The sequence below is a fragment of the Nycticebus coucang genome, chromosome 4 (assembly GCF_027406575.1).
Source record: "Nycticebus coucang isolate mNycCou1 chromosome 4, mNycCou1.pri, whole genome shotgun sequence".
In the NCBI taxonomy this organism is placed as follows: domain Eukaryota; kingdom Metazoa; phylum Chordata; class Mammalia; order Primates; family Lorisidae; genus Nycticebus; species Nycticebus coucang.
Genome location: NC_069783.1, coordinates 108,014,845 through 108,036,342, shown reverse-complemented (window position 1 = coordinate 108,036,342; position 21,498 = coordinate 108,014,845). Strand labels below are relative to the sequence as shown.

At 39.5% G+C, this 21,498-nt stretch overlaps 1 protein-coding gene across 7 annotated transcripts in view; it reads left to right on the top strand.

Annotated features, from left to right (window-relative positions):
• The window catches only part of GLT1D1 (glycosyltransferase 1 domain containing 1), a 101,697-nt gene that overhangs the window by 25,129 nt on the left and 55,070 nt on the right, over nt 1-21,498 (top strand). For all 7 annotated transcript variants that reach the window (XR_008379691.1, XM_053589560.1, XM_053589559.1 and 4 more), the window contains one exon: nt 2,777-2,828. Coding sequence is in view for 6 of the 7 variants with exons in the window: in XM_053589560.1 (XP_053445535.1) it covers nt 2,777-2,828 (52 nt within the window). In the remaining variant the exon portion in view is untranslated. The remainder of the gene's footprint in view (nt 1-2,776; nt 2,829-21,498) is intronic.

Genomic DNA, 21,498 nt, shown 5'->3' with positions numbered 1-21,498 from the left:
CAAGAGTTCAGGAGTTTGAGATTATAGTGAGCTTTGACACCGTGGCACTTTACCCAGGGCAACAGAGTGAGACACTGCCTTAAAAAATAAAAAAATAAAAACAAACAATGTAGAAATTTTGAAAAATACTAAGGAAGCCAAAGGAACAAATGACACGTGCTATTTTTTAAGCCACCTGCTTCATTTATCTGGGAATGTCTTTACTTCACCTTCGTTTATTTTTTTAGCTTTAATTTATTTTTATTAATTTTTTTCACACTTTCATTTACTATTGGCTATAACGTGACATGATCATATTTCATGTAGGGAGAAGAGTATAATAATTGTACTAACTACTTACATATGTGTACTTTTTCAAGAATTAACAACTTCTTAGTAATAGCCAAGAATTATCTTCTTTTTATTATTTTTTTATTTTTTTACTTGCCTCAGCTTCCTGAGTAGCTGGGACTACAGGCATGTGCCACAATGCCTGGCTAGTTTTTCTATTTTTGGTAGAGATGGGGTCTCACTCTTGCACAGGTTGCGCTGGAGCTCCTGGGCTCAAGCAATACACCCAACTCAGCCTCTCAAAGTGCTAGGATTACGGGCGTGAGCCACCTTCATTTTTGAAAAGATAGCTTTGCTAGATAGGGATTCTTGGTTGACAGTTATTTTTATTTTTCCCTCAGTGCTTTAGATCTCTCATTCCACCACCTTCTGGTCTCCTTTGTTGGGAAGTCAGCTGTTAAGTTCATTATGGTTCCCTTATAAGTTATGTCATTTTTCTCTGCCTATTTTCAAGATTTCCTCTTTATTTTTTGGCTTTTAACATTTTAACTATAATCTGTTTGTCTACAAAGCTCTCTGTTTATCCTACTTTGAATTCTCTGAATGTCTTGGATTAGTATAAAATAATTTTTTTTAATCACATTTGGGAAGTTTTCAACTATTATTTCCTTGTACACTTTTTCTGTCTCTTTTACTTATTTCTTTCTGATCCTTCCCTTATGTGTATGTTGGTACATGCCACCTGTTTTGTTAACACGCCATCATGGACATTTTTGATAATGTTCAGGTGCTAAACATGGTTATAATGGCCACATAGGAATCTACTATAAATTATTAACTAATCTTTTGAGGTTGGCCACTTACATTTTACCCTGTTACAAACAACACCACAGGCAACAACCTGTTCATGTCTTTGTGCGCTTGTCTGATGATACTTTAGGATGAGTTCCAAAAGGTAGAATTTTAAGGTCTAAGGTGTGAACATATTACTGTCTTGACGCAGTTTTTTGAGTTGTTCTTCAGAAAAGAATATTCCCATTTCTGTTCACCAAGTGGGTATATAGACTCACTTCCTTACCTTTGTCAACACTGGATATTTTCATTTTTTAAAACTACCAATTTTATGTGGGATAGAATGCTTTCTTATTGTTTTGATTAGATTAAATCTGTTATTAGACACATTTCACCACATTTGGGGACCCTTTGTATTTGCTCTCATGTGACTTTCCTGTTCTTAGTATTCCCCTTTGTTTTCCTGTGGTCTGTTAGTCTTCCTTGTTTGTTTTGAAGAGCTCTTTAGTAAGGATGGTGTCTCCTTTTTCTTAGGAATTGTACATTCCTCCACATTTTTATTTTTGTTTTAATTTGTGGCATTGAAATAGGCTTTAAATTTTTCATATAATCAAATCTTTCTTATTTTTAGAATTAATTTCATAGCTTTTTATGCTCAGAAAGCTTTTCCCAGGCTGACACCAGATGCATATTCACTTACATCATTTTATATTTCTCTGGTAGTCTTATCCTTTCTACTCTACTCCTGAACCGTCTTTTCTTACACATGTACCCACTTCTCTACCTTCATGCTATATTCCATTCTTAGATATATTGGGACCTGTTTCTGGCCTTTCTATTTTTTCTTGCACAGTCAACACTATTTTAATTATACTTTTAATATTTGTGTTTTGATATCTGCAAATGCATTTCTTTTTTATCAAAATTTTCTAGGTGATTGTTACCCAAGTATACATCTAGGTAAACATTAAATTTATTTAGTCATATTCCAATGGAAATTCACTTGTGGATTTTGTTTGAAATATTATCAGTTTTGTCCATTTCATTTCATAAAGATGAAGGTCTTCATAGTATTAAATATCCCCACTCAGGAATATAGTACACAGTTCCATTTTAAGTTATCTGTTCATACTCCTATACTTCATGACAAACACATTTTTTTGCATTTTTGGCCAGGGCTGGGTTTAAACCCACCACCTCTGGCATATGGGGCTGGTGCCCTACTCCTTTGAGCCACAGGCACCGCTCTTACAAACACAATTTTAATAGATTACTTTCCTAGCTATGAAGCCTCTTGTGTATTTGCTGAAGGAACAATTGAACTGTGTTGAGATTGTAGACGTTATTTCTCACCCACGTACATTCAGGACATGTTGAGTCTTCTTTTGGAGAAAAAGTAGTGGAATGGACAGTCTGCCCTTGAATATTCAGGGTGGATTAACCAAGCCCCGCTTCTCTCACCTGTCATGGAAGGAATAAGAAAAGTAAGAAGTTTTGAGCTCCATTTGGTTTTCTTCTTCACATACACACTTTTTTTTATTTGATGTGATAGAGATTAAACCTAATGGCCGATGACCACAAGTAATAAAGATTGATTGCATTTTAAATTTAGTGTCTTACCTTGTCTCTCATAATTTGTTCCAAAGAGTTGTTTCATAGTTATGTTAATTGAATTCTGGCCTAATTGTCTCCATTATTTTTGTTCATTTACTAGATTTGCTGTCGCTTTCACAGAGTCGATGAAGGAAATGGCACAAATGCAGTGGGTATGTGTTTATCTTGTGCTATTATTTTGGTTGTGCTGGTGACACTGCACAACTAGAGAACTGAAAGGCAATCTTTTTTTGTTATTGTTTGGGATTCACTGAGGGTACAAAGAATTAGGCTACACTGATGCAATTGTTAGGTAAAGTCCCCCTTATACTTGTGTCCCATCCCTAAGAGGTGTGCCATATACCATGACCCCCTAACCCCTTCTGTTTTCCCCTCTCCCCATTCTTCCACCCCTCCCCGCCCCAGTGGTAAGATAGGACTTTTATTAGAAGTTAGAAAGGAATACAGAAAAGCGCTAGAGCTTCTGGAAGGGGGAAAGAACTGAAGAACTCTCTCTCTGGAGTCTCCATGTGGGCTCTTTTATCTAGGGGTCTTAAGTCTAGAGGATTACACATGGTCACCAGGTGGTAGATGGAAAAACATCTCTTCAAAGTTAGTGAGTGCAATAACAAATGAATGAAAGTTCCTCCTCCACTAGGGCAAGGTTCTCAGGTCCCTTACAGTCTTTGTCCCTGAGAAAGGATTAGGGTGTGTACCCCTACCCAAGGTAGAACCACCCAAAAAACCATCACAGGCTGCTTTGTTCATGATCTTATCAGAGTCTAGAGGGCATGTCCTGAAAAAGGCAGTCTGCTTGTGCCTGGAAATGGGGGTCTGACTTCTGAGCTCACCTGGGCCTAGAGAATGGGGGGCGGGGGGCGCCCTTTCTAGCCCTGAGCGGTGGAATCCTGTATCAATCCTCCCTCTCTGAACAGAAGCTCTAACTGCTGTTAGGAAAAAGGGCCGCTGACCGCTCCAAACTGCTTCCTGCTGAAGATGGATGGTGATATGGGGAAGCAGTTAGAGATTCCTCAGAGGAGGTTGAGCCAGGATTCCCAGTAAATGGAAATTTAGGTTGATTCTTCTAGCTTGGGGTAAAATGTTAATGTATTCTCTTCATGAAATTGCCCAGGCTCAGAAAATTGGGATCCCTTGTCCAGGCTGGAATGAGGGAACCCTGTATCAATAGAAGGGGACAGTTATGGTCTGTTCAGATGAGCCGTGATCCAGGGGGTTCACAACAGAGTCAGGTCTGGGCTGGAACCCTTTCCACTGTTTGTGGTTTGATGATATTATCTCTAAAAGACATAAATCTCATTAGTACATTAAAAGGCAAAGTTAGAACAGTGAAAAGAGGGGGTTGGTTGAGAGAAAACTGCATTAACACTTTTCTTGCTGTCTTCTAAATAATAATTTCAAATCTTTAGGCTCACAACTGTAGGTGGAGTGTAGTTGATTCTCTTTTGGTCTGCTTCCATAGAAGGTGGTGGGTTTCAGGATTTTACTCGTGAATGGTGTATCCAGGAATCCATTCCCATAACTTTAACAGCTGCAGAAGACAAGATAACAGGAAAGGGACCTTCCCAAGTTGGGGTTAGGGAAGGTGAATTAGAGGGAAGAGTTGTGTGAGCCCCAGACGTGCGCACGTGTTAGATTTCTAACACATGTGCTTATACTCTACCTCCCTGGCATGGCGGGCAAGACAGGCCAGTGGTCAGCAGACTGGAGAGGCCTCAGGATCCTCCCCTCAGCTGGAGAGCAGTGGCCTTCACCTTCATTGCACCACAGCAGCTTTCCAGAGTCTATAAAAGCCTGTAATTCCTAAGATGCCTTGAAGCCGTTTGAGAGCTTGAAGTTTAGGGTGTACCAATGTTGGTCTTATTCTTTCTTTGCCCAAGGCTCTCTTCCTCTGTGATAACTGGAAACCTGAACAGTGAACTTCAGGTACACATAATTGCACTTTAGCCTTGGAAACTCTATACCCACAATCAGCTAGAAAGTTTAATAAAGCTTGGGTAGCTTTGTGATATTCCTCTGCATGTGGTGCTCCTAATAGAATGTCATCTACATACTGAACAAGAGTCACTGTAGGATATGAAAAAATGACAAGTCTTTGGCCAGGGCTTGTCCAAATAAGTGAGGGCTGTCCCTAAATCCTTGAGGTAACACAGTCCATGTGAGCTGGATGTTAGAGTCAGAGGGGTCTTCAAAAGCAAAAAGGTATTGGGGATTTTACTTTGCTCTTCCCACCTGTCCCTCGGTAGTCCACACTTCTGGGTTAATTTTTGTCTCTAATATGTCCTTTCCCAAAAGGGGAGCCGGACTTTCAGGCATGATTAGGAAGGCGTGAGAGAACAGCCAGTCACTCCAATGGCAGCTTAAAGGCTGAGAGAAAAATTTGGTAACCGGTTTTCCAGACACCCCCTGTATAGCTACAGATTTGGGGGATAAAAGACCAAGGTTAGAGAGGAGGACAGAAAAGGTTGCTCCAGTGTCCAGAAGAAATTCTGCCTCCTGGCCCTCCACTGTGAGGTAAACCTGGGGCTCTTGAGGGGTGATGACACAAGCTGGAGCCATGAGAATCTGCCCCAGGCACCCTCACTCCAGTTTGGGCACTGATGGGATCACTGTCCCAGGAGGCCTTCGCCTCTGGGGACAGGCTACCCTCCAGTGATCACCCTTACACTCTGGACAGGAGCCCTGTCCCCTCTCTTTCATTCCTCTCTCCTCCACCTTGTATTATATCATCTGCTGCCTTCGTATTAGAATTGAGTACATTGGATTCTTGCTTCTCCATTCTCGTGATGATTTACTAAGAAGAATGTGTTCAACTCTATCCAGGTTAATACAAAAGATGTAAAGCCTCCATCTTTTTTAGTAGCTGAATAGTATTCCATGGTGTACATATACCACAGCTTGTTAATCCATTCGTGGGTTGGTGGGCATTTAGGTTGTTTCCACATTTTGGTGATTGTAAATTGAGCTGTGATAAACAGTCTAGGGCAAATGTCCGTATGATAAAAGGATTTTATTCCTTCTGGGCAGATGCCTAGTAATGGGATTGCAGGATCAAATGGGAGGTCTAATTTGAATTCTTTGAGGATTCTCCATACTTCTGAAAGGCAGTCTTAATGGAACCAAAGTGTTCCCATAGACAATGTCATAGACACATCAGTATATTGTTCCCATATATTGATATTTTCTGGATAGCCTTAAAACTTCATTGATTTTTTTTTCACGTTGTTATCAAATGACAAAAATAGCCCAATAGCCAAATCTTTTGATGCTGTGTCTGTTTTCTTTTTACATGCTCAGACTGGGTAATTTACAGGCTGCACTGTAAATGTTGCAGCAGCCTCATATACAAGGAGAGTAATAATCTCTTAGTGCAGAGGTAGTTTCCTAAGTTAGACTATTTATTTAAAAAGCTTTAGAGCATCAGGGTTTTGCAGATCTAAAAGTTAGTTCACTTATTGAGTTTTGTATTCATTATGACTTAGGGGGCAGGTAGAATGAGCCAGTGGGGGTCTGAGTTCCTAGTGGAGAGTTATGTAAAGACTCCATTGAGTTGGTGCTCGCAATACTAAAAAAAAAGCCAAAGGTTAGTTTCCTCCTTGTTGCAGTTTTTTGTTGTTGTTGTTGTTGTTGTTTTTTCTTTTGGCTGGGACCGGGTTTGGACCCACCACCTCCGGTATATGGGGCTGGTGCCCTACTCCTTGAGCCACAGGCACTTCCCAGGTTAGTTTCCTCTTTAACCCACAGTGTGTTTGTCCTTAACTTTTGAAGGCTTTAGTACTGTTGCTGGATTTCACAGGCTTGGCCTATTCTTTTTTTTTTTTTGATACAGAGTCTCACTTTGTCATCCTTGGTAGAGTGCCATGGTGTCATAGCTCACAGCAACCTCAAACTCTTGGGCTCAAGCAATTCTCTTGCCTCAGCCATCCAAGTAGCTAGGACTACAGGCACCTGCCACAACGCCCAACTATTTTTACAGACAGGATCTTGCTCTTGCTCTTGAACCTGTGAGCTCAGGCAATCTACCTTCCTCTGCCTCCCAAAGTGCTAGGATTACAAGTGTGAGCCACCGAGCCCGGCCTGGCCCATTATTTATAGAATTTCAGTTTGTAAAATTTTTCCTTGGAGACCACTGCTTTGGGACAAGGTCAGCACAGTCATTTGTGGGGCCAGAAGTCTCTTCTTAAAGCTCAGATGCTAGACATAGGTAAATGTGAAGGTTCACCACAGCCAGAGCACCCATAATTTTATTCTTCACATGAGACGCAGCCCAGGCAGAGAATTGAATTGCGTTTCTCTTTCTGAGACAGTCTCACTCTATCGTTCCAGGATAGAGTGCCATTGCATCACAGCTCACAGTAACCTTAAACTCTTGGGTCTGAGCATTCCTCCTGCCTTGGCCTCCCTAGTAGCTGGGACTACAGGTTCCGCCACACCCAGCTAATTTTTCTATTTTTAGTAGAGATGGGGTCTCCCTCTTGCTCAGGGTGCTTTCAAACTCCTAAGCTCAAGCGATCCTCCTGCCTCGGCCTCCCAGAGTGCTGAGATTATGGGTGCAAGCCCCCAAGCCTGGCCAGAGGTTGCATTTCTTAGTGTGGTTGAATGAATTATAAGTCTCAGAATAAAAAAACCCAATGAGCTCCCTGGCTTCCAGTTTTAATTATGACACCTCTTTGGCTATCTATCTGCCTTCATAAAGTAGTATTTGACACTAGTGGTCTCTGGGCATCCCTGGGTCTCTTTCAGGTCCACCACAAGTCAATCATTTTCATAATAATGTTAAGACACCCTTTGGCTTTTTTATAGCGTAAATGTAGTGATGAGTAAAACTGCTGCCACCTTAATACTAATGAAGGCAGTGACCCCAATCTGTGCTGGTAGTCCTTGGAGATTCATTGCCCCCCACTTAAGCCAGTTTCATTTAAAAAGTCCTTAATGAAGCCATGCAGATTATTAAGTTTTTGAATATTAACCTTTGGATCCAATTTTAAACAATGTTCTATGTGATGGGAGAAAGCACCCACAATGGCTTCTGCTGCAGACTATGTGGAGAACAATGCTTATCCTGATTGTTTGAGTTGTAAGCTGAACTTTTTAACAACATTTTTTTGCCTGAAAGAATAATTGACAGACAAACTCGGGGGTAATTGTCAGACATTTTCTTAAAACTGAGCAAATCATGCCAGTCATGTCAAGGAAAACTATTGGCAGTGTTTGTTACCAATGATGAATTTGAACTTTCAAGCAAAAATTAGAATTTGTGGAAAGCCAAGAGTGAGGGTGTCATCTTCTCAATATGCAAAGGTTCTTCGGATGAGATCAGTGATGATATTAACAAATGTTATCTTTAAAATATATTGATTATACAAAAAATGGTTCAGTATTTTCAAAGGAGCCATTCAAAGTGTGAACTTTAATACTACCGAGTATGAAAAATTCACTGATTGCAGCTAGCTTTTCAGAAATGACCACTTGTCGAGTTTTAGTCTAGTGTCCAAGGATAATGCCCACAATAATCTGAAAACTACCTCTTTGAAAGAGGCTAGGTTTTCTTTATATATCTCCACCAAAACAACATATTGCAACAGAGTGAATGAGGCTGCAAACGTGAGAACCCAGCTGTCTTCTGTTAAGTCAGACATTAAAGATATCTCACATCTGCTGAAGCATGTTTCTTCTCCATGAACTCACTGCCATTTTTTTCCTACCTTCTCAGCCTTAAATGTCATCCTTTTCTACAAATCCGTCCTTGACCCTGAGCAAGTGGTATAGATGAAATGAAATCACTCACACTGCCAGTTAGCTGTTGCTATGAAAGAAACCAAATGCCTTAAAACAAACAGGGTGGCCTCACTCACATGCCTGGGGCCATAGCAGGCTGGTTGGGCCCCCTGAGGCCTGTGTCCATGGGGTTTATCATCCTCCATCAGGCTGGGCAGCAGGAGAGAGCAGCCCCCAGTGCACAAGCACTTTCCAGATCTCTGTGGTATTTGCTACCATTCCACTGGCGAAAGCAAGGTCAAGGGTAGAGATAGAGCCTCGACCTGGCGATCTGGGGTTGAACGCAAGGAGGGGACTATGGCCACTGTAATCACCTCCTGTACTTAGTGTGTATCCCCATGTGGTAGTGAGCTTCCTAAGGAAAGGACAAGAGGGGGTCACCTATCCTCCCCAGAAATAACATACCACCTCTTGTCCAAGCATCTGTTGAATTGAATTTACCTACAGATGGTTCCTCCTTGAGGACATTTTATTATAGAAAATGTCAGGCATGGGCACTGCCTGTGGCTCAAAGGAGTAGGGTGCCGGCCACCCATACATATACCAGAGGTGGCAGGTTCAAACCCAGCCCCAGCCAAAAAAAGAAAAAGAAAATGACAGGCATGTGCAAAAGTAGCAAGAATACTGTTATGAATCTGTAGGTGCCCAGCACCCAGGTGACCTCCCTCAATTCTTACTTCATTTAATTCCTCCTTACAGACAAAGACACACATACACTGATTTTTTTCTGGAAGAATTTTTTTAATTAATGAATTTATTATTTATTTGTGAGACAGAATCTCAGTTTGTCACCCTTGGTAGAGTGCTGTGGTGTCATATCTCACAGCAACCTCAAAGTCATGGGCTCAGGAGATCCTCCTGCCTCAGCCTCCCAAGTAGCTGGGACTACAGGTGCCCACCACAATGCCTGGCAAATTTTAGAGATGAGGTCTTGCTCTAGCTGAGGCTGGTCTTGAACTCCTGAGCTCAGGCAGTCCACCTGCCTTAGCCTCCGACAGTGCTAGGATTACAGGCGTGAGCCACTAAGCCTGGCCTTGGAAGAAGAGATGATGAGCATTTTTTCATGTATTTGTAGGCCATGTGCCTGTCTTCTTCAGAGAAGCTTCTGTTCAAGTCCCTTTCCCACAGTGAAATGGGATCACTTGTTCTTTTCTTATCAATAAGTTTGAGTTCTCTGTGGATTCTGGATATCAAACCTTTGTCAGAAACATAACCTGCAAATATCTTCTCCCATTCTGAGGGCTGTCTGCTTGCTTCACTTACTGTATTCTTGGCTGTGAAGAAGCTTTTTAGTGTGACCAGATCCCAGTAATGTATTTTTGGTGTTGCTTCAGTTGCCCAGGGTAGGGGTCCTCCTCAAAAAGTATTCTCCCAGGGATATTTCTTCAAGTGTTTCCCTTGCACTCTCTCCAAGAATCTCTATAGTTTCATGTCTTAAGTTTAGATCTTTTATACAGTGAGAGTCAATTTTTGTTAATGGTGAAAGATGGAGACTTTACCTCTTTTATGTTTACATGGATGGGGCTGGATCATATTCTTCTTAGTAAAGTATCTCAAGAATGGAAAAGAAAATATCCAGTGTATTAATGTACTCATTACTATTATGAAACCAATTTATAAACACCCACACTTTCCTACGAATGATAAAACACAATTATAGCCCAGAAAGAAGGAGAGAAGGGAAGGGCGAGGGGATGGGAGGGGGTGAATGGGCGGAGGGGGGGTAATCGGTGGGACCTCACCTATTGTACATATTGCAAGGTACAAGTGAAATGTATTAAGAGTAGAGAATAAATGTCTAAACACAGCAATGAAACCAGTGAGGTGAAGGCTGTGTTAACCAGTTTGAAGTAAACATTCCAAATTGTATATAAAATCAGCACATTGTACCCCATAAATGTAGGAATGTACAGTTATGATCTGATAAAAAAAAATGAAATCCTGAAAAAAAAAAATCCAAGATATCATGCTATTTCAACCGTAAATATAGGCCATTTTTCCTCTAAATGCACCTTACTAAAGACTTATTTTTAACATAAGGGCCATAGGGGAGGTAATAATTGTGTTGGAAGACCACAGTTAGTAAGCAAGATGTAAAGAGAGGTCCAAGAGGAGTTACTTAATTTGACATTTTTATCAATATGTTTTGGAAGAAATCAAGGAAAGGGATTTGGAGGGAGACAAAGTGAGGAACTGAAACATTTAGTTCCAGATATAATGAATTAGAGACAGACATTGGCCTTGGGGTACATATAAAGAATGTAGCTAAAAACGTGGGGTGTCCTCAGAGGAGGGCTGAGTGGGGAAATAGCCCTGGGAGTCATAATTTGCCAATTAATGGAGCATGGAAACAGTTCTTCCTAGGTGAGTGTAACATCTGGGTGTAGTGATGTGGAAACTGAACCAAATGCACAGTGGCCAGTTGCATTTGGGCCAGGCTTGGTGACAATAGTGATGAGATCCTAGCAGTGTGCTATGGGAAGGGCCATCGCGCTCTCAGAGTGAGCCGTGTGCCTGCCACTTGGATCCTCAAAGGAAGTTCTTCTCCACGCAGCATCTGTGCCTGGGTTATCAGTCTGCGCTCTTGGAAAGACCCCTCTGTCGAGTGTAATAACAAGGCATTTGAAAAAAAGTGGAGACGGCAGGAAAGATTATTTGATCTTGGTTGATGATATAAGAGGCACTATAATAAAGCTAATATTAATAAAAGAAGGGATACATTTGTTTTTCTAGTTTTCTAGTTTAAAGTGATGGGAGCTAGTTAGCTAGTCATTGAATTTGAATGTGAAGTTTTTTTTTTCCTATTTTTTTTTAGAGACAGACTCTTCTGTCACGCAGGCAAATCACAGCTCATGGCAGCCTTGAACTGCCGGTCCCAAGCAATCCTCCTGCCCTAGCCTCCTGAGTAGCTGGCACTACAGGAGCACACCAGCATGCTCTGCTAATTTTTAAATTTTTTGTAGAGACACGGTTCTCACTATATTGTCCAGGCTGGTCACTAACTCCTGGGCTCAAGTGATCCTCCTGCCCAGGCCTCCCAAAGTGCTGGGATTACAAGCGTGAGCCACCATACCTCTTGAAGCTGTTTTTAATACTTTTGTATGTTTTTGCTGGATGACTTTTCAATCAAGTTTAGCTCAATGTCTTTATGTAATTAGTTCTTACAAATTAAAAAAATGTATAAATAATGTAATGGTTTCCTATTCAGCCATGTTTATGTAATTATTTCAGATGGATTTTTGTGGAGAGATTTTTTTTTCTCTATGTATTCTGAACAATGATACAGGTTTTCAGCAACTGAGTTTTGCTCTTCGAATTGGTAGCTTTCGTTTTTAATTTTATATTTTCTGTTTTAGTGAACAGGCTTGGCTCAGATTGTAGTTTAATTGATCATGACTAATTATTACTAAACTGGAATCAAATTTCAATAATCACAGATTAGAAAGAATTATAGTATTTGCGTCTTATTGCTTTTGTGATTTCAAAAGGCAAAATAAATAGTGTTTATGTAGTTAAATATAGTTTTTTTTTAATTTTTATTGTTAAATCATAGCTGTGTACATTAGTGCAATCGAGGGGTACAATGTGCTGGTTTCATATACAGTCTGAAATATTCTCATCAAACTGTTCAACATAGCCTTCATGGCATTTTCTTAGTTACTGTATGTAGGCTTTTGTATTCTGCATTTAGTAAGTTTTGCCTGTATCCACTCTAAGATGCACTGTAGGTGTGGCCCCACCCAATATCTCCCTCCACCATGACCTTCCCCTTCCTTGGCCCTTTCCCCATAGTCTTGTGCTATAGTTGGGTTATAGCCTTCATGTGAAAGCTATAATTTAGCTTCATAGTAGAGCTGAGTACATTGGGTACTTTTTCTTCCATTTCTGAGATACTTTGCTAAGAAGAATATGTTCCAGCTCCATCCATGTAAACATGAAAGAGGTAAAGTCTCCATCTTTCTTTAAGGCTGTGTAATATTCCATGGTATACATGTACCACAATTTGCCAATCCATTTGTGGGTCAATGGGCACTTGGGTTTCTTCCATAACTTAGCAATTAGAATTGGGCTGCAATAAACATTCTGGTACAGATGTCTTTGTTATATTGTGATTTTTGGTCTTCTGGGTATAAACCTAGTAAAGGAATTATAGGATCAAATAGCAGGTCTATTTTTAGGTCTCTAAATATTCTCCAAACATCCTTCCAGAAGGAACGTATTAGTGTGCATTCCCACCAGCAATGTAGAAGTATACCCTTTTCTCCACATCCATGCCAACATCTCTGGTTTTGGGATTTTGTTATGTGGGCTACTCTTACTGGGGTTAGGTGATATCTCAAAGTAGTTTTGATCTGCATTTCTCTGATGATTAAGGACGATGAGCTTTTTTCATGTGTTTGTAGATTGTGCATCTGTCTTTGGAGAAGTTTCTCTTCAAGTCCCTTGCCCACCCTGAGATGGGGTCACGTGTACTTTTCTACCTAATGTGTTTGAGTTCTCTGTGGATTCTGGTTATTAGACCTTTATCGGAGGTATAACCTGCAAATATTTTCTCCCATTCCGAGGGTTGTCTGCTTGCTTTACTTACTATGTCCATGGCTGTGCAGAAGCTTTTTAGTTTGATCAGGTTCCAGTAGTGTATTTTTGATACTGCTTCAATTGCCTGGGGAGTCCTCCTCATAAAATATTCACGCAGGCCGATTCCTTCAAGAGTTTTCCCTGCCCTTTCTTCAAGTATTTTTATAGTTTCATGTCTTAAGTTTAAATCTTTTATCCAGTGAGAAGTACCTCGTTAGTGGTGAAAGGTGTGGGTCCAGTTTCAATCTTCTACAGGTTGCCAGCCAGTTCACCCAGCACCATTTGTTAAATAGGGAATCTTTTCCCCACTGAATGTTTTTAATTGGCTTGTCAAAGAGCAAATAATGGTAAGTAGCTGGATCCATCTCTTGGTTCTCTATTCTGTTCAAGAAATCTACTTCTCTGTTTTTGTCCTAGTACCATGCTGTTTTGATCACTATCGATTTATAGTACAGTCTCAGGTCTGGTAGCGTGATTCCTCCTGCTTTGTTTTTATTGCTGAGTAATGTTTTGGCTATTCGAGGTTTTTTTCTGATTCCATATAAAATGAAGTATTATTTTTTCAAGATCTTTAAAATATGACAATGGAGCTTTAATAGGAATTGCATTAAAATTATATATTGCTTTGGGTAGTATGGACCTTTTAACAATGTTGATTCTTCCCGGCCATGAGCATGGTATGTTTTTCCATCTGTTAACATCTTCAGCTATTTCTTTTCTTAAAGTTTCATAGTTCTCTTTGTAGAGATCTTTCACATCCTTTGTTACGTATACTCCCAAATATTTCATCTTCTTTGGTACTACTGTGAAAGGAATAGAGTCCTTGACTGTTTTTTCAGCTTTGTTATTGTTGGTATATATAAAGGCTACAGATTTATGGGTGTTGATTTTGTAGCCTGAGACATTGCTGTATTCCTTGATCACTTCTAAAAGTTTTGTAGTAGAATCCCTAGTGTTTTCCAGATAAACGATCATATCATCTGCGAAGAGTGAAAGTTTGATCTCTTCTGACCCTATGTGGATAACCTTGATAGCCTTTTCTTCCCTAATAGCAATGGCTAAAACTTCCATGACAATGTTAAACAGCAATGGAGACAATGGGCAACCTTGCCTGGTTCCTGATCTAAGTGGAAATGATTTCAATTTAACTCCATTCAATACGATATTGGCTGTCGGTTTGCTGTAGATGGCCTCTATTAGTTTAAGAAATGTCCCTTCTATACCAATTTTCTTAAGTGTTTTGATCATGAAGGGAAGCTGGATATTATCAAAAGCTTTTTCTGCATCAATTGAAAGAATCATATGGTCCTTATTTTTTAGTTTGTTTATGTGTTGAATTATATTTATAGATTTACATATATTGAACCAGCCTTGAGACCCTGGGATAAATCCCACTTGGTTATGGTGTATAATTTTTTTGATGTGTTGTTGGATTCCGTTTGTTAGGATCTTATTGAGTATTTTAGCATCAATATTCATTAGTGATATTGGTCTATAATTTTTTTTTCTTGTTGGGTCTTTCCCTGGTTTGGGGATCAAGATGATGTTTGGTTCATAGAATGTGTTAGGTAATATTCCTTTTTCTATATTTGGGAAGAGGTTTAGTAATATAGGTAATAGTTCTTCTTTAAGGGTTTGGTAGAATTCTGATGTAAAGCCATCTGGTCCTGGGCTTTTCTTTTTAGGGAGATTTTGTATAGTTGATGCTATTTCAGAACTTGATATAGGCCTGTTCAACATTTCCACTTCATTCTGGCTAAGTCTTTGGTGGGTGGCATACTTCCAGGTATTGGTCGATTTCTTTCAGATTTTCTTATTTCTGAGAGTAGAGTTTCTTGTAGTATTTGTTAAGGATTTTTTGAATTTCTGAGGGGTCTGTTGTTATTTCATCATTACCATTTCTGATTGATGAAATTAGGGATTTTGCTATTTTTTTCCCAGTTAGGTTGGCCAAAGGTTTAATTTATTGATCTTTTCAAAAAACCATCTTTTGGATTTATTGATCTGTTGTATAATTCTTTTGTTTTCAATTTCATTTAGTTCTGCTCTGATTTTTGGTATTTCTTTTCTTCTGCTGGGTTTGGGGTTGGAGTGTTCTTCCTTCTCCAGTTGCTTGAGATGTCCCATTAAGTTTTTAACTTCCTCTTTTTCTGTTTTCTTGAGGAAGGCTTGCAGTGCTATAAATTTCCCTCTTAGGACTGCCTTTGCAGTATCCCAGAGGTTCTGGTAATTGATGTCTTGATTGTTGTTTTGTTCCAAAAATTTGGTGATTTCCTTCTTAATCTCATCTGTAACCCATCTATCCTTCAGCATAAGGTTGTTTAGCTTCCATGTTTTTGTATGGGTATGCAGGTTACTGTTGTTATTGAGGTCAACTTTTATTCCATCTTGGTCTGAGAAGATGCAAGGAATAATTTCTATTATTTAAATTTGTTGAGATTATATTTGTGGCCTAGGTTGTGGTTGATTTTGGATTATGTTCCATGGGCTGATGAGAAGAATGTGTATTCAGTTTGTTGGGATGAAATGTTCTGTAGATGTCTGTTATGTCCGGATGTTGAATGGTTGAGTTTAAATCTAAAATTTCTTTGCTTAGCTTCTGTGTGGAGGATCTATCCAAAATCAATGCTAAAGGGGTGTTAAAATCTCCAACTACTATGGAAGTGGAGGAAATCGAGTTGCTCATGTCTGTTAGAGTTTCTCTTATAAATTGAGGTGCATTCTGGTTGGGTGCATAAATATTAATAATGGAGATCTCATCATATTGAGTATTACCTTTAACAAATATGAAGTGTCCATCCTTATCCTTCCTTATTTTGGTTGGTTTAAAGCCTATTGTGTCTGCGAACAGGATTGCAACACCTGCTTTTTTCTGCTTTCCATTTGCCTGGAGTATAGATGACCATCCCTTCACCTTGAGTCTCTATTTGTCTTTTAATGTAAGATGCAATTCTTGGATGCAGCAGATATCTGGCTTGAGTTTTTGTATCCAGTCAGCCAACCTGTGCCTCTTTAGAGGACAGTTTAAACCATTCACATTAATTGAGAATATTGATAAGCCTTTGGACAGTCCTGTGGACATTTTTAATCCTTTTGCGACTGTAGAAGTTGGAATTTGATCGAAATTTTCTGGGTGGGTTTACTTTTGTGGTGGAGGATTACCAGAGCACCGTCAGGTTCTAGAATTCACAGAGGGACTCACAGAACTCACCGTTAGGGTTGATTTCAGGGAAAGGCTACAGATTAAAATTCACCAGAGGCAGAGACACACAGGGCAGCGCCCAGACGGTTCCAAGGGTGGAGTTTCTGTTACCCTCTTCCCTGTGGAGTCAGGGTGCAAATCAACATCTCAGGGTTCAGTTGTGACAGTCTTCATGGAGCATGGCCAACCAGGAAGCTCCCCTGCTCCCAGTGTCCAGAGTTTTTATTGGGACTTATGACTCATTGATTGATCTATTGCCAGATTAGTCTACATACTGACTGACAACACTTGACCCAAAGTCCCCACCCTAAATCAAAGAGTAGGTCTTTCCGGTATGGCCACCCCAAATCTTGAGACTATGGATATGTCTGTCCCCTCCCTGAGATCCAATGTGGCTATTTTCCACCCTAAATGAAGACATTCCTATCAGGCATCATATCACATGCACCACTTCCCAGAAGCTGAGGACAAAGGCCAAGCCTCATTTTGGTCAAGGCTAAATTTATTGGTATACACTACATCCAAAATATTATCTCAACATGGAAGCAATATGAAAATGACTGAGGACACATTTTACCTTTTTTTTTTTTTCAACCAAGTCTTTGTACTCCAAGTTGTATTCTACACTAATGACATATCTTAATTCAAAACAAGTATATGCCAAGGACTCTATATCCTGGTCCATGGGGCCAATGGCTTTTGTATTGGACAGCACTGCTGTACACATGTAAGTAGGGGAAGCCTATTTTTATAGATGAAGTTAAGACACATGTGTCAGGTAAGGGTTTATTTTGTAACCCATGGTTTAATTTTAGCCCTCAGAGAAAGTTGGAGTGCCCTTTTGGAAGCCTTATCTTGGAGGTGTTCATGATCACCTACCTATCCCCGGCTGACTCTCTACAAATTAATTTGATTGGATTTCAATAAGGGTCACTTCATTTTATCTCTTCCAATGTGAAATTCCTTTGTTTACGCCCAAGTCACTATGTTTTAGTGTTGTTTAGATCAGCCTTAATTTGAAGTTCACACCTTCTTGTGAGGTTTACAATCCCAGAGGGCCTCCCACCCGTCGGCATGCTGTGCTGCTGGTATTTGTCATGTAGGATCAACATGGGTCCCATTTTAGGATAACATTACTCTGTTGGTTGTAACATCGAAACCCAGATGTGACATTTTTAAGAATTTGATTTACTACATATTTCCCACTGTGAGATGTACATTGTGGAAATTCTAAAAGTTGCCTATCAGGATTTGATTTCTCGTTATAGTGTGTAATAGAAGTTCAGAATGCAAATTTAAATACCTCTAGTTCCAGTTCAAGTTTAGGATGTGTTCTATAAATTCACCATGCACCAGGACCTGTAAAAATTTCACTAAAAGTAAACATTTAAATATATGTCTTAATAGAAGGTTCATCTCTAGCAGAAGCAATGATTATGGTTTAATATGTCTCCATTGTGTTTAAAACCCCTCATGCCTCTGTTCTCACTCTTTTTCTAATAAGTACTCTGTTAAGAGAGCATTATCTAAACTCCAATGTTGATTTTTGAGCTAATTTTTAAAAATCTTGAGTTTGAATAAATATTACTGGAAGCAGTTATCAAGTTAAAAAAAAGCACAATCCAGCCCAAATGGCATGTCAGTATGTTTTGTTGAGGTTGGCAGTGAGCTAAACTTTCTGGTATTGTTACCCTTTTAGTGATTTTTATGATTATTATTATTACTAATAGTATTTGAAAACTTTTGAGTCATTGCCTTCTGGGACCTAATTTATCTCCTTTCCTTGGAACTTGTTAAAGAAAAATAACTTTTTTTTTTTTATTATTAAATCATAGCTGTGTACATTAATGCGATCATGGGGTACCATACACTGGTTTCATAAACAGTTTGACACATTTTCATCACACTGGTTAACATAGCCTTCCTGGCATTTTCTTAAGTGATCCCTCAGTGTGTACATATACTCATTAAAATTCTTTTATAAATTAAAATATAGAAAGCAAGAGTGATTTCATTGGCTGTCACGTACGCAGTTCATGCCACAGGTGAGCTCAGAAAGTCCACATGGGTGTTGACGCTGCTGCCTAACCTGAATGTGCTGTGTATGACTAATGCCTGAAGTCAATAATCACAGCAGGTTGGCTTTTTAGCTACTTACTCCTCCTCCTTCTTGCATGGTCCATTGCTTTTTGCCTGATTATCTCCAAAGATTATCTTGGTAGCTGCTGGAACTACACAGCCCTCACTTTCTATTACAATTTCCACCATAATGGAAATGCGAAAACATCCATTTCTGGGTTTCCTGGCTAGACTACCTCACTTGTGTGCCTACCCTCCCCACCAATAGGCTGTGAGAGAAAATCCAGGGATTGGTCATATTCTAGCAAGTTAATCATTTTTAATAACTTATATTCAGGTGGGCTTTCCTTGAAGATTTCCTGATGGAGTTGCAAATATTCTTTACATACTTTTTTCCATGTGAGATCCCTGGGAATTGAGAAGTTTTAAGGTAATTGAAGAGGATGGAAAGCTCATCGATTCCAGAACATAGACCTTGAGTTTACCTCTTACAGGATGGAGGGGTCACAGGTGTTAGGATGATCACACGGGTTGTATCTGATTCATTAAAACGCTAAGGCAGAGTGTGGGAGAGGAATAGAATCAGAAGTAATTCTGAGTTGTTTACTGCCTAGGTTTAAACTGTTTTTTTTTGTTTGTTTGTTTTTTGTCTTTTTTTTTTTATCTGGTTTCTTTTTTTATCGTTGGGGATTCATGGAGGGTACAATAAGCCAGGTTACACTGATTGCATTTGTTAGGTAAAGTCCCTCTTGCAATCATGTCTTACCCCCAGAAGGTGTGGCACACACCAAGGCCCCACCCCTCTTCCTCCTTCCCTCTCTCTGGGTTTAAACTGTTTTAAAAAACAAAAATCTTCTCGGGAATGGTCTTATTGACATTCCATATCTTGAGTCATCGTGGGAGACTAACTGCTACATTCACATCTCTTGACTTTGCCAGGATTGAGGGTCGTTTAGTTCCATCTATGCCACCTGCTCCACGTTGGATCTGATAGACTAGTATCCCGATCTAGTTCTTTTTTTTTTAATTTCTTTTTTTTTTAATTTCTTTTAATGTATATTTCCTTTTCCTGAAAAACATTTTCTTTGGTTCTGTTGTAAGTTTAGTGATAAGGTCATGCCACCACGCTCTACTCCCTTTTTTTGAGTATTACTTTCCTTTTTGGCTTGAAAGCAGATTTGTTTGTTTGTTTTGAGACAGGGTCTCACTCTGTTGCCCAGTCTAGAGTTCCCTGGCATCAGCCTAGCTCATTGCAACCTCAAACTCTTATGCCCAAGCAATCCTCCTACCTCAGCTACTTGGGAGGCTGCTACAGCACTTGTCTAATTTTTCTATTTGTAGTAGAGTCAGGATCTTGCTCTTGTTCCGGCTGGCCTCTGACTCCTGAGCTCAAGGGATCCTCCTGCCTTGGCCTCCCACAGTGCTAGGATTATAGGTATGAGCCACTGTGCCTGGCCTGAAAATAGATTTCTAAGGGAAAAGAGTTAGAGGAAGGAAAAAGACACCACGTCTCCTGAAAAGTGCTCATTTTCTATGTATTTTATGGGATAGATATATTTTGTGAACTTTACATGTATGGACCATGATGTCTTTTAAGCCATTTGTGATTATTTTACCCGTACTTTTAACAAAGCCACAAACAGAGGTTGTATTACAATTTCAAAATAAGAATCAATACTTTATCAGCCACCTGCAGACCATAAAGTTGTGCATGTGTTTCAGGAATAATATCTGTAGTGGCTTCCATTTACAGAAAGTTTAATTTCAGAAGTTTAATCTCTGTGTTCCTTTAATCAAAGAATAGGAAGTCTTTTTGTTGTTATTATTCCATTATAAAAGGGAACTAATTAGCATAAGGTCTTTTATAAGACCATATCTATTCTGAGGTATCTATGCAATATATAGGACACTGGCTTTTTATATCCAATAATGAACCACAAAAGGAATGATTTATCATAGACATTACAAATGGCAAGTCTTCCCCATACTCTCACCCTCTATATTGGCCATTTTATGCATCATCAAGTGGGGCAGGCAATGTGCAAGAACTTTGACTCCTATGTTATTTCCAAAAAATGAATAAATGATAAATATTGGGTGAAGAAAGTTAATTTATATTTGTAACATTTCAATGTGGAAAATGTCTTTAAAAATCAATATAAGCCCATTGCCTTTTGTCAGATTCCTTTTATTACAATGACTAAAAATAAACTACCAGGTCCAGATTTCTTTTATCCTGTAAACTGTATTTTCTCATTCTTAAAATGCCATTTTTGATATGTTTTAAAAGTCTATACAGGACTTCGTACTTAATTTTTTTTTATTTTTATTAAATCATAGCTGTGTACATTGATATATTCATGGGGCATCCATCATTCACTAGCTTCACAGACCGTTTACCAAGTTTTTTTTTTTTTTTTTTCATGGAGACAGAGTCTCACTTTGTCACCCTTGGTAAAGAGTGCCATGGTGCTCAAACTCTTGAGCTCAAGCGATTCTCTTGTCTCAGCCTCCGTGGTAGCTGAAACTACTGCCACAACACCTGGCTATTTTTAGAGATGGGGTCTCGCTCTTGCTCAGGCTGGTCTCCAACCTGTGAGCTTAGGCAGTCCACCGTCACGGCCTCACAGAGTGCTAGGATTACAAGCGTGAGCCACCGCGCCTGGCCTTGTGTTAACTTTTAAATTAATACAGTTAGGCAGTACTTTAACATCCATGTTAGGGATGTTTTCCAGGCCAGCGTTTAGACTTAGAATTGGTAAGAGAGAAGCACTCAGAGCCTCCACTGCATTCCAGTAACATTTTTTCTCCCAGCTTTCTCATGAAGTTATAATTAAACAAAAGGAATAATGTAGGTTTCTGAACTTCAGTTTCTAATTTCAAATGATTGCTATTAACCATGTTTTCCATTAATTAGTAAAGAAGAGGTTTACTGTTTTAAAAGCACTGGGACAGGTACTCACGCCTACTGTAAGACTTCAGGAGGCTTCACGTGCATGGAATGGTTAAATACAAGATGTGACGCTGAAACAAAACCAAAACCACGGGCATGTGTGACCTTCTGCTGGGACACTGCCACTTCCCAAACCTTCTGTCTGCTGCGAGGGGGTCAGGCCACGCCTCCATCTTCACAATGACCTTCTTTGCCTTGACAAGGCTATTTCACCTTTGGCTCGTTTCTCTAAATA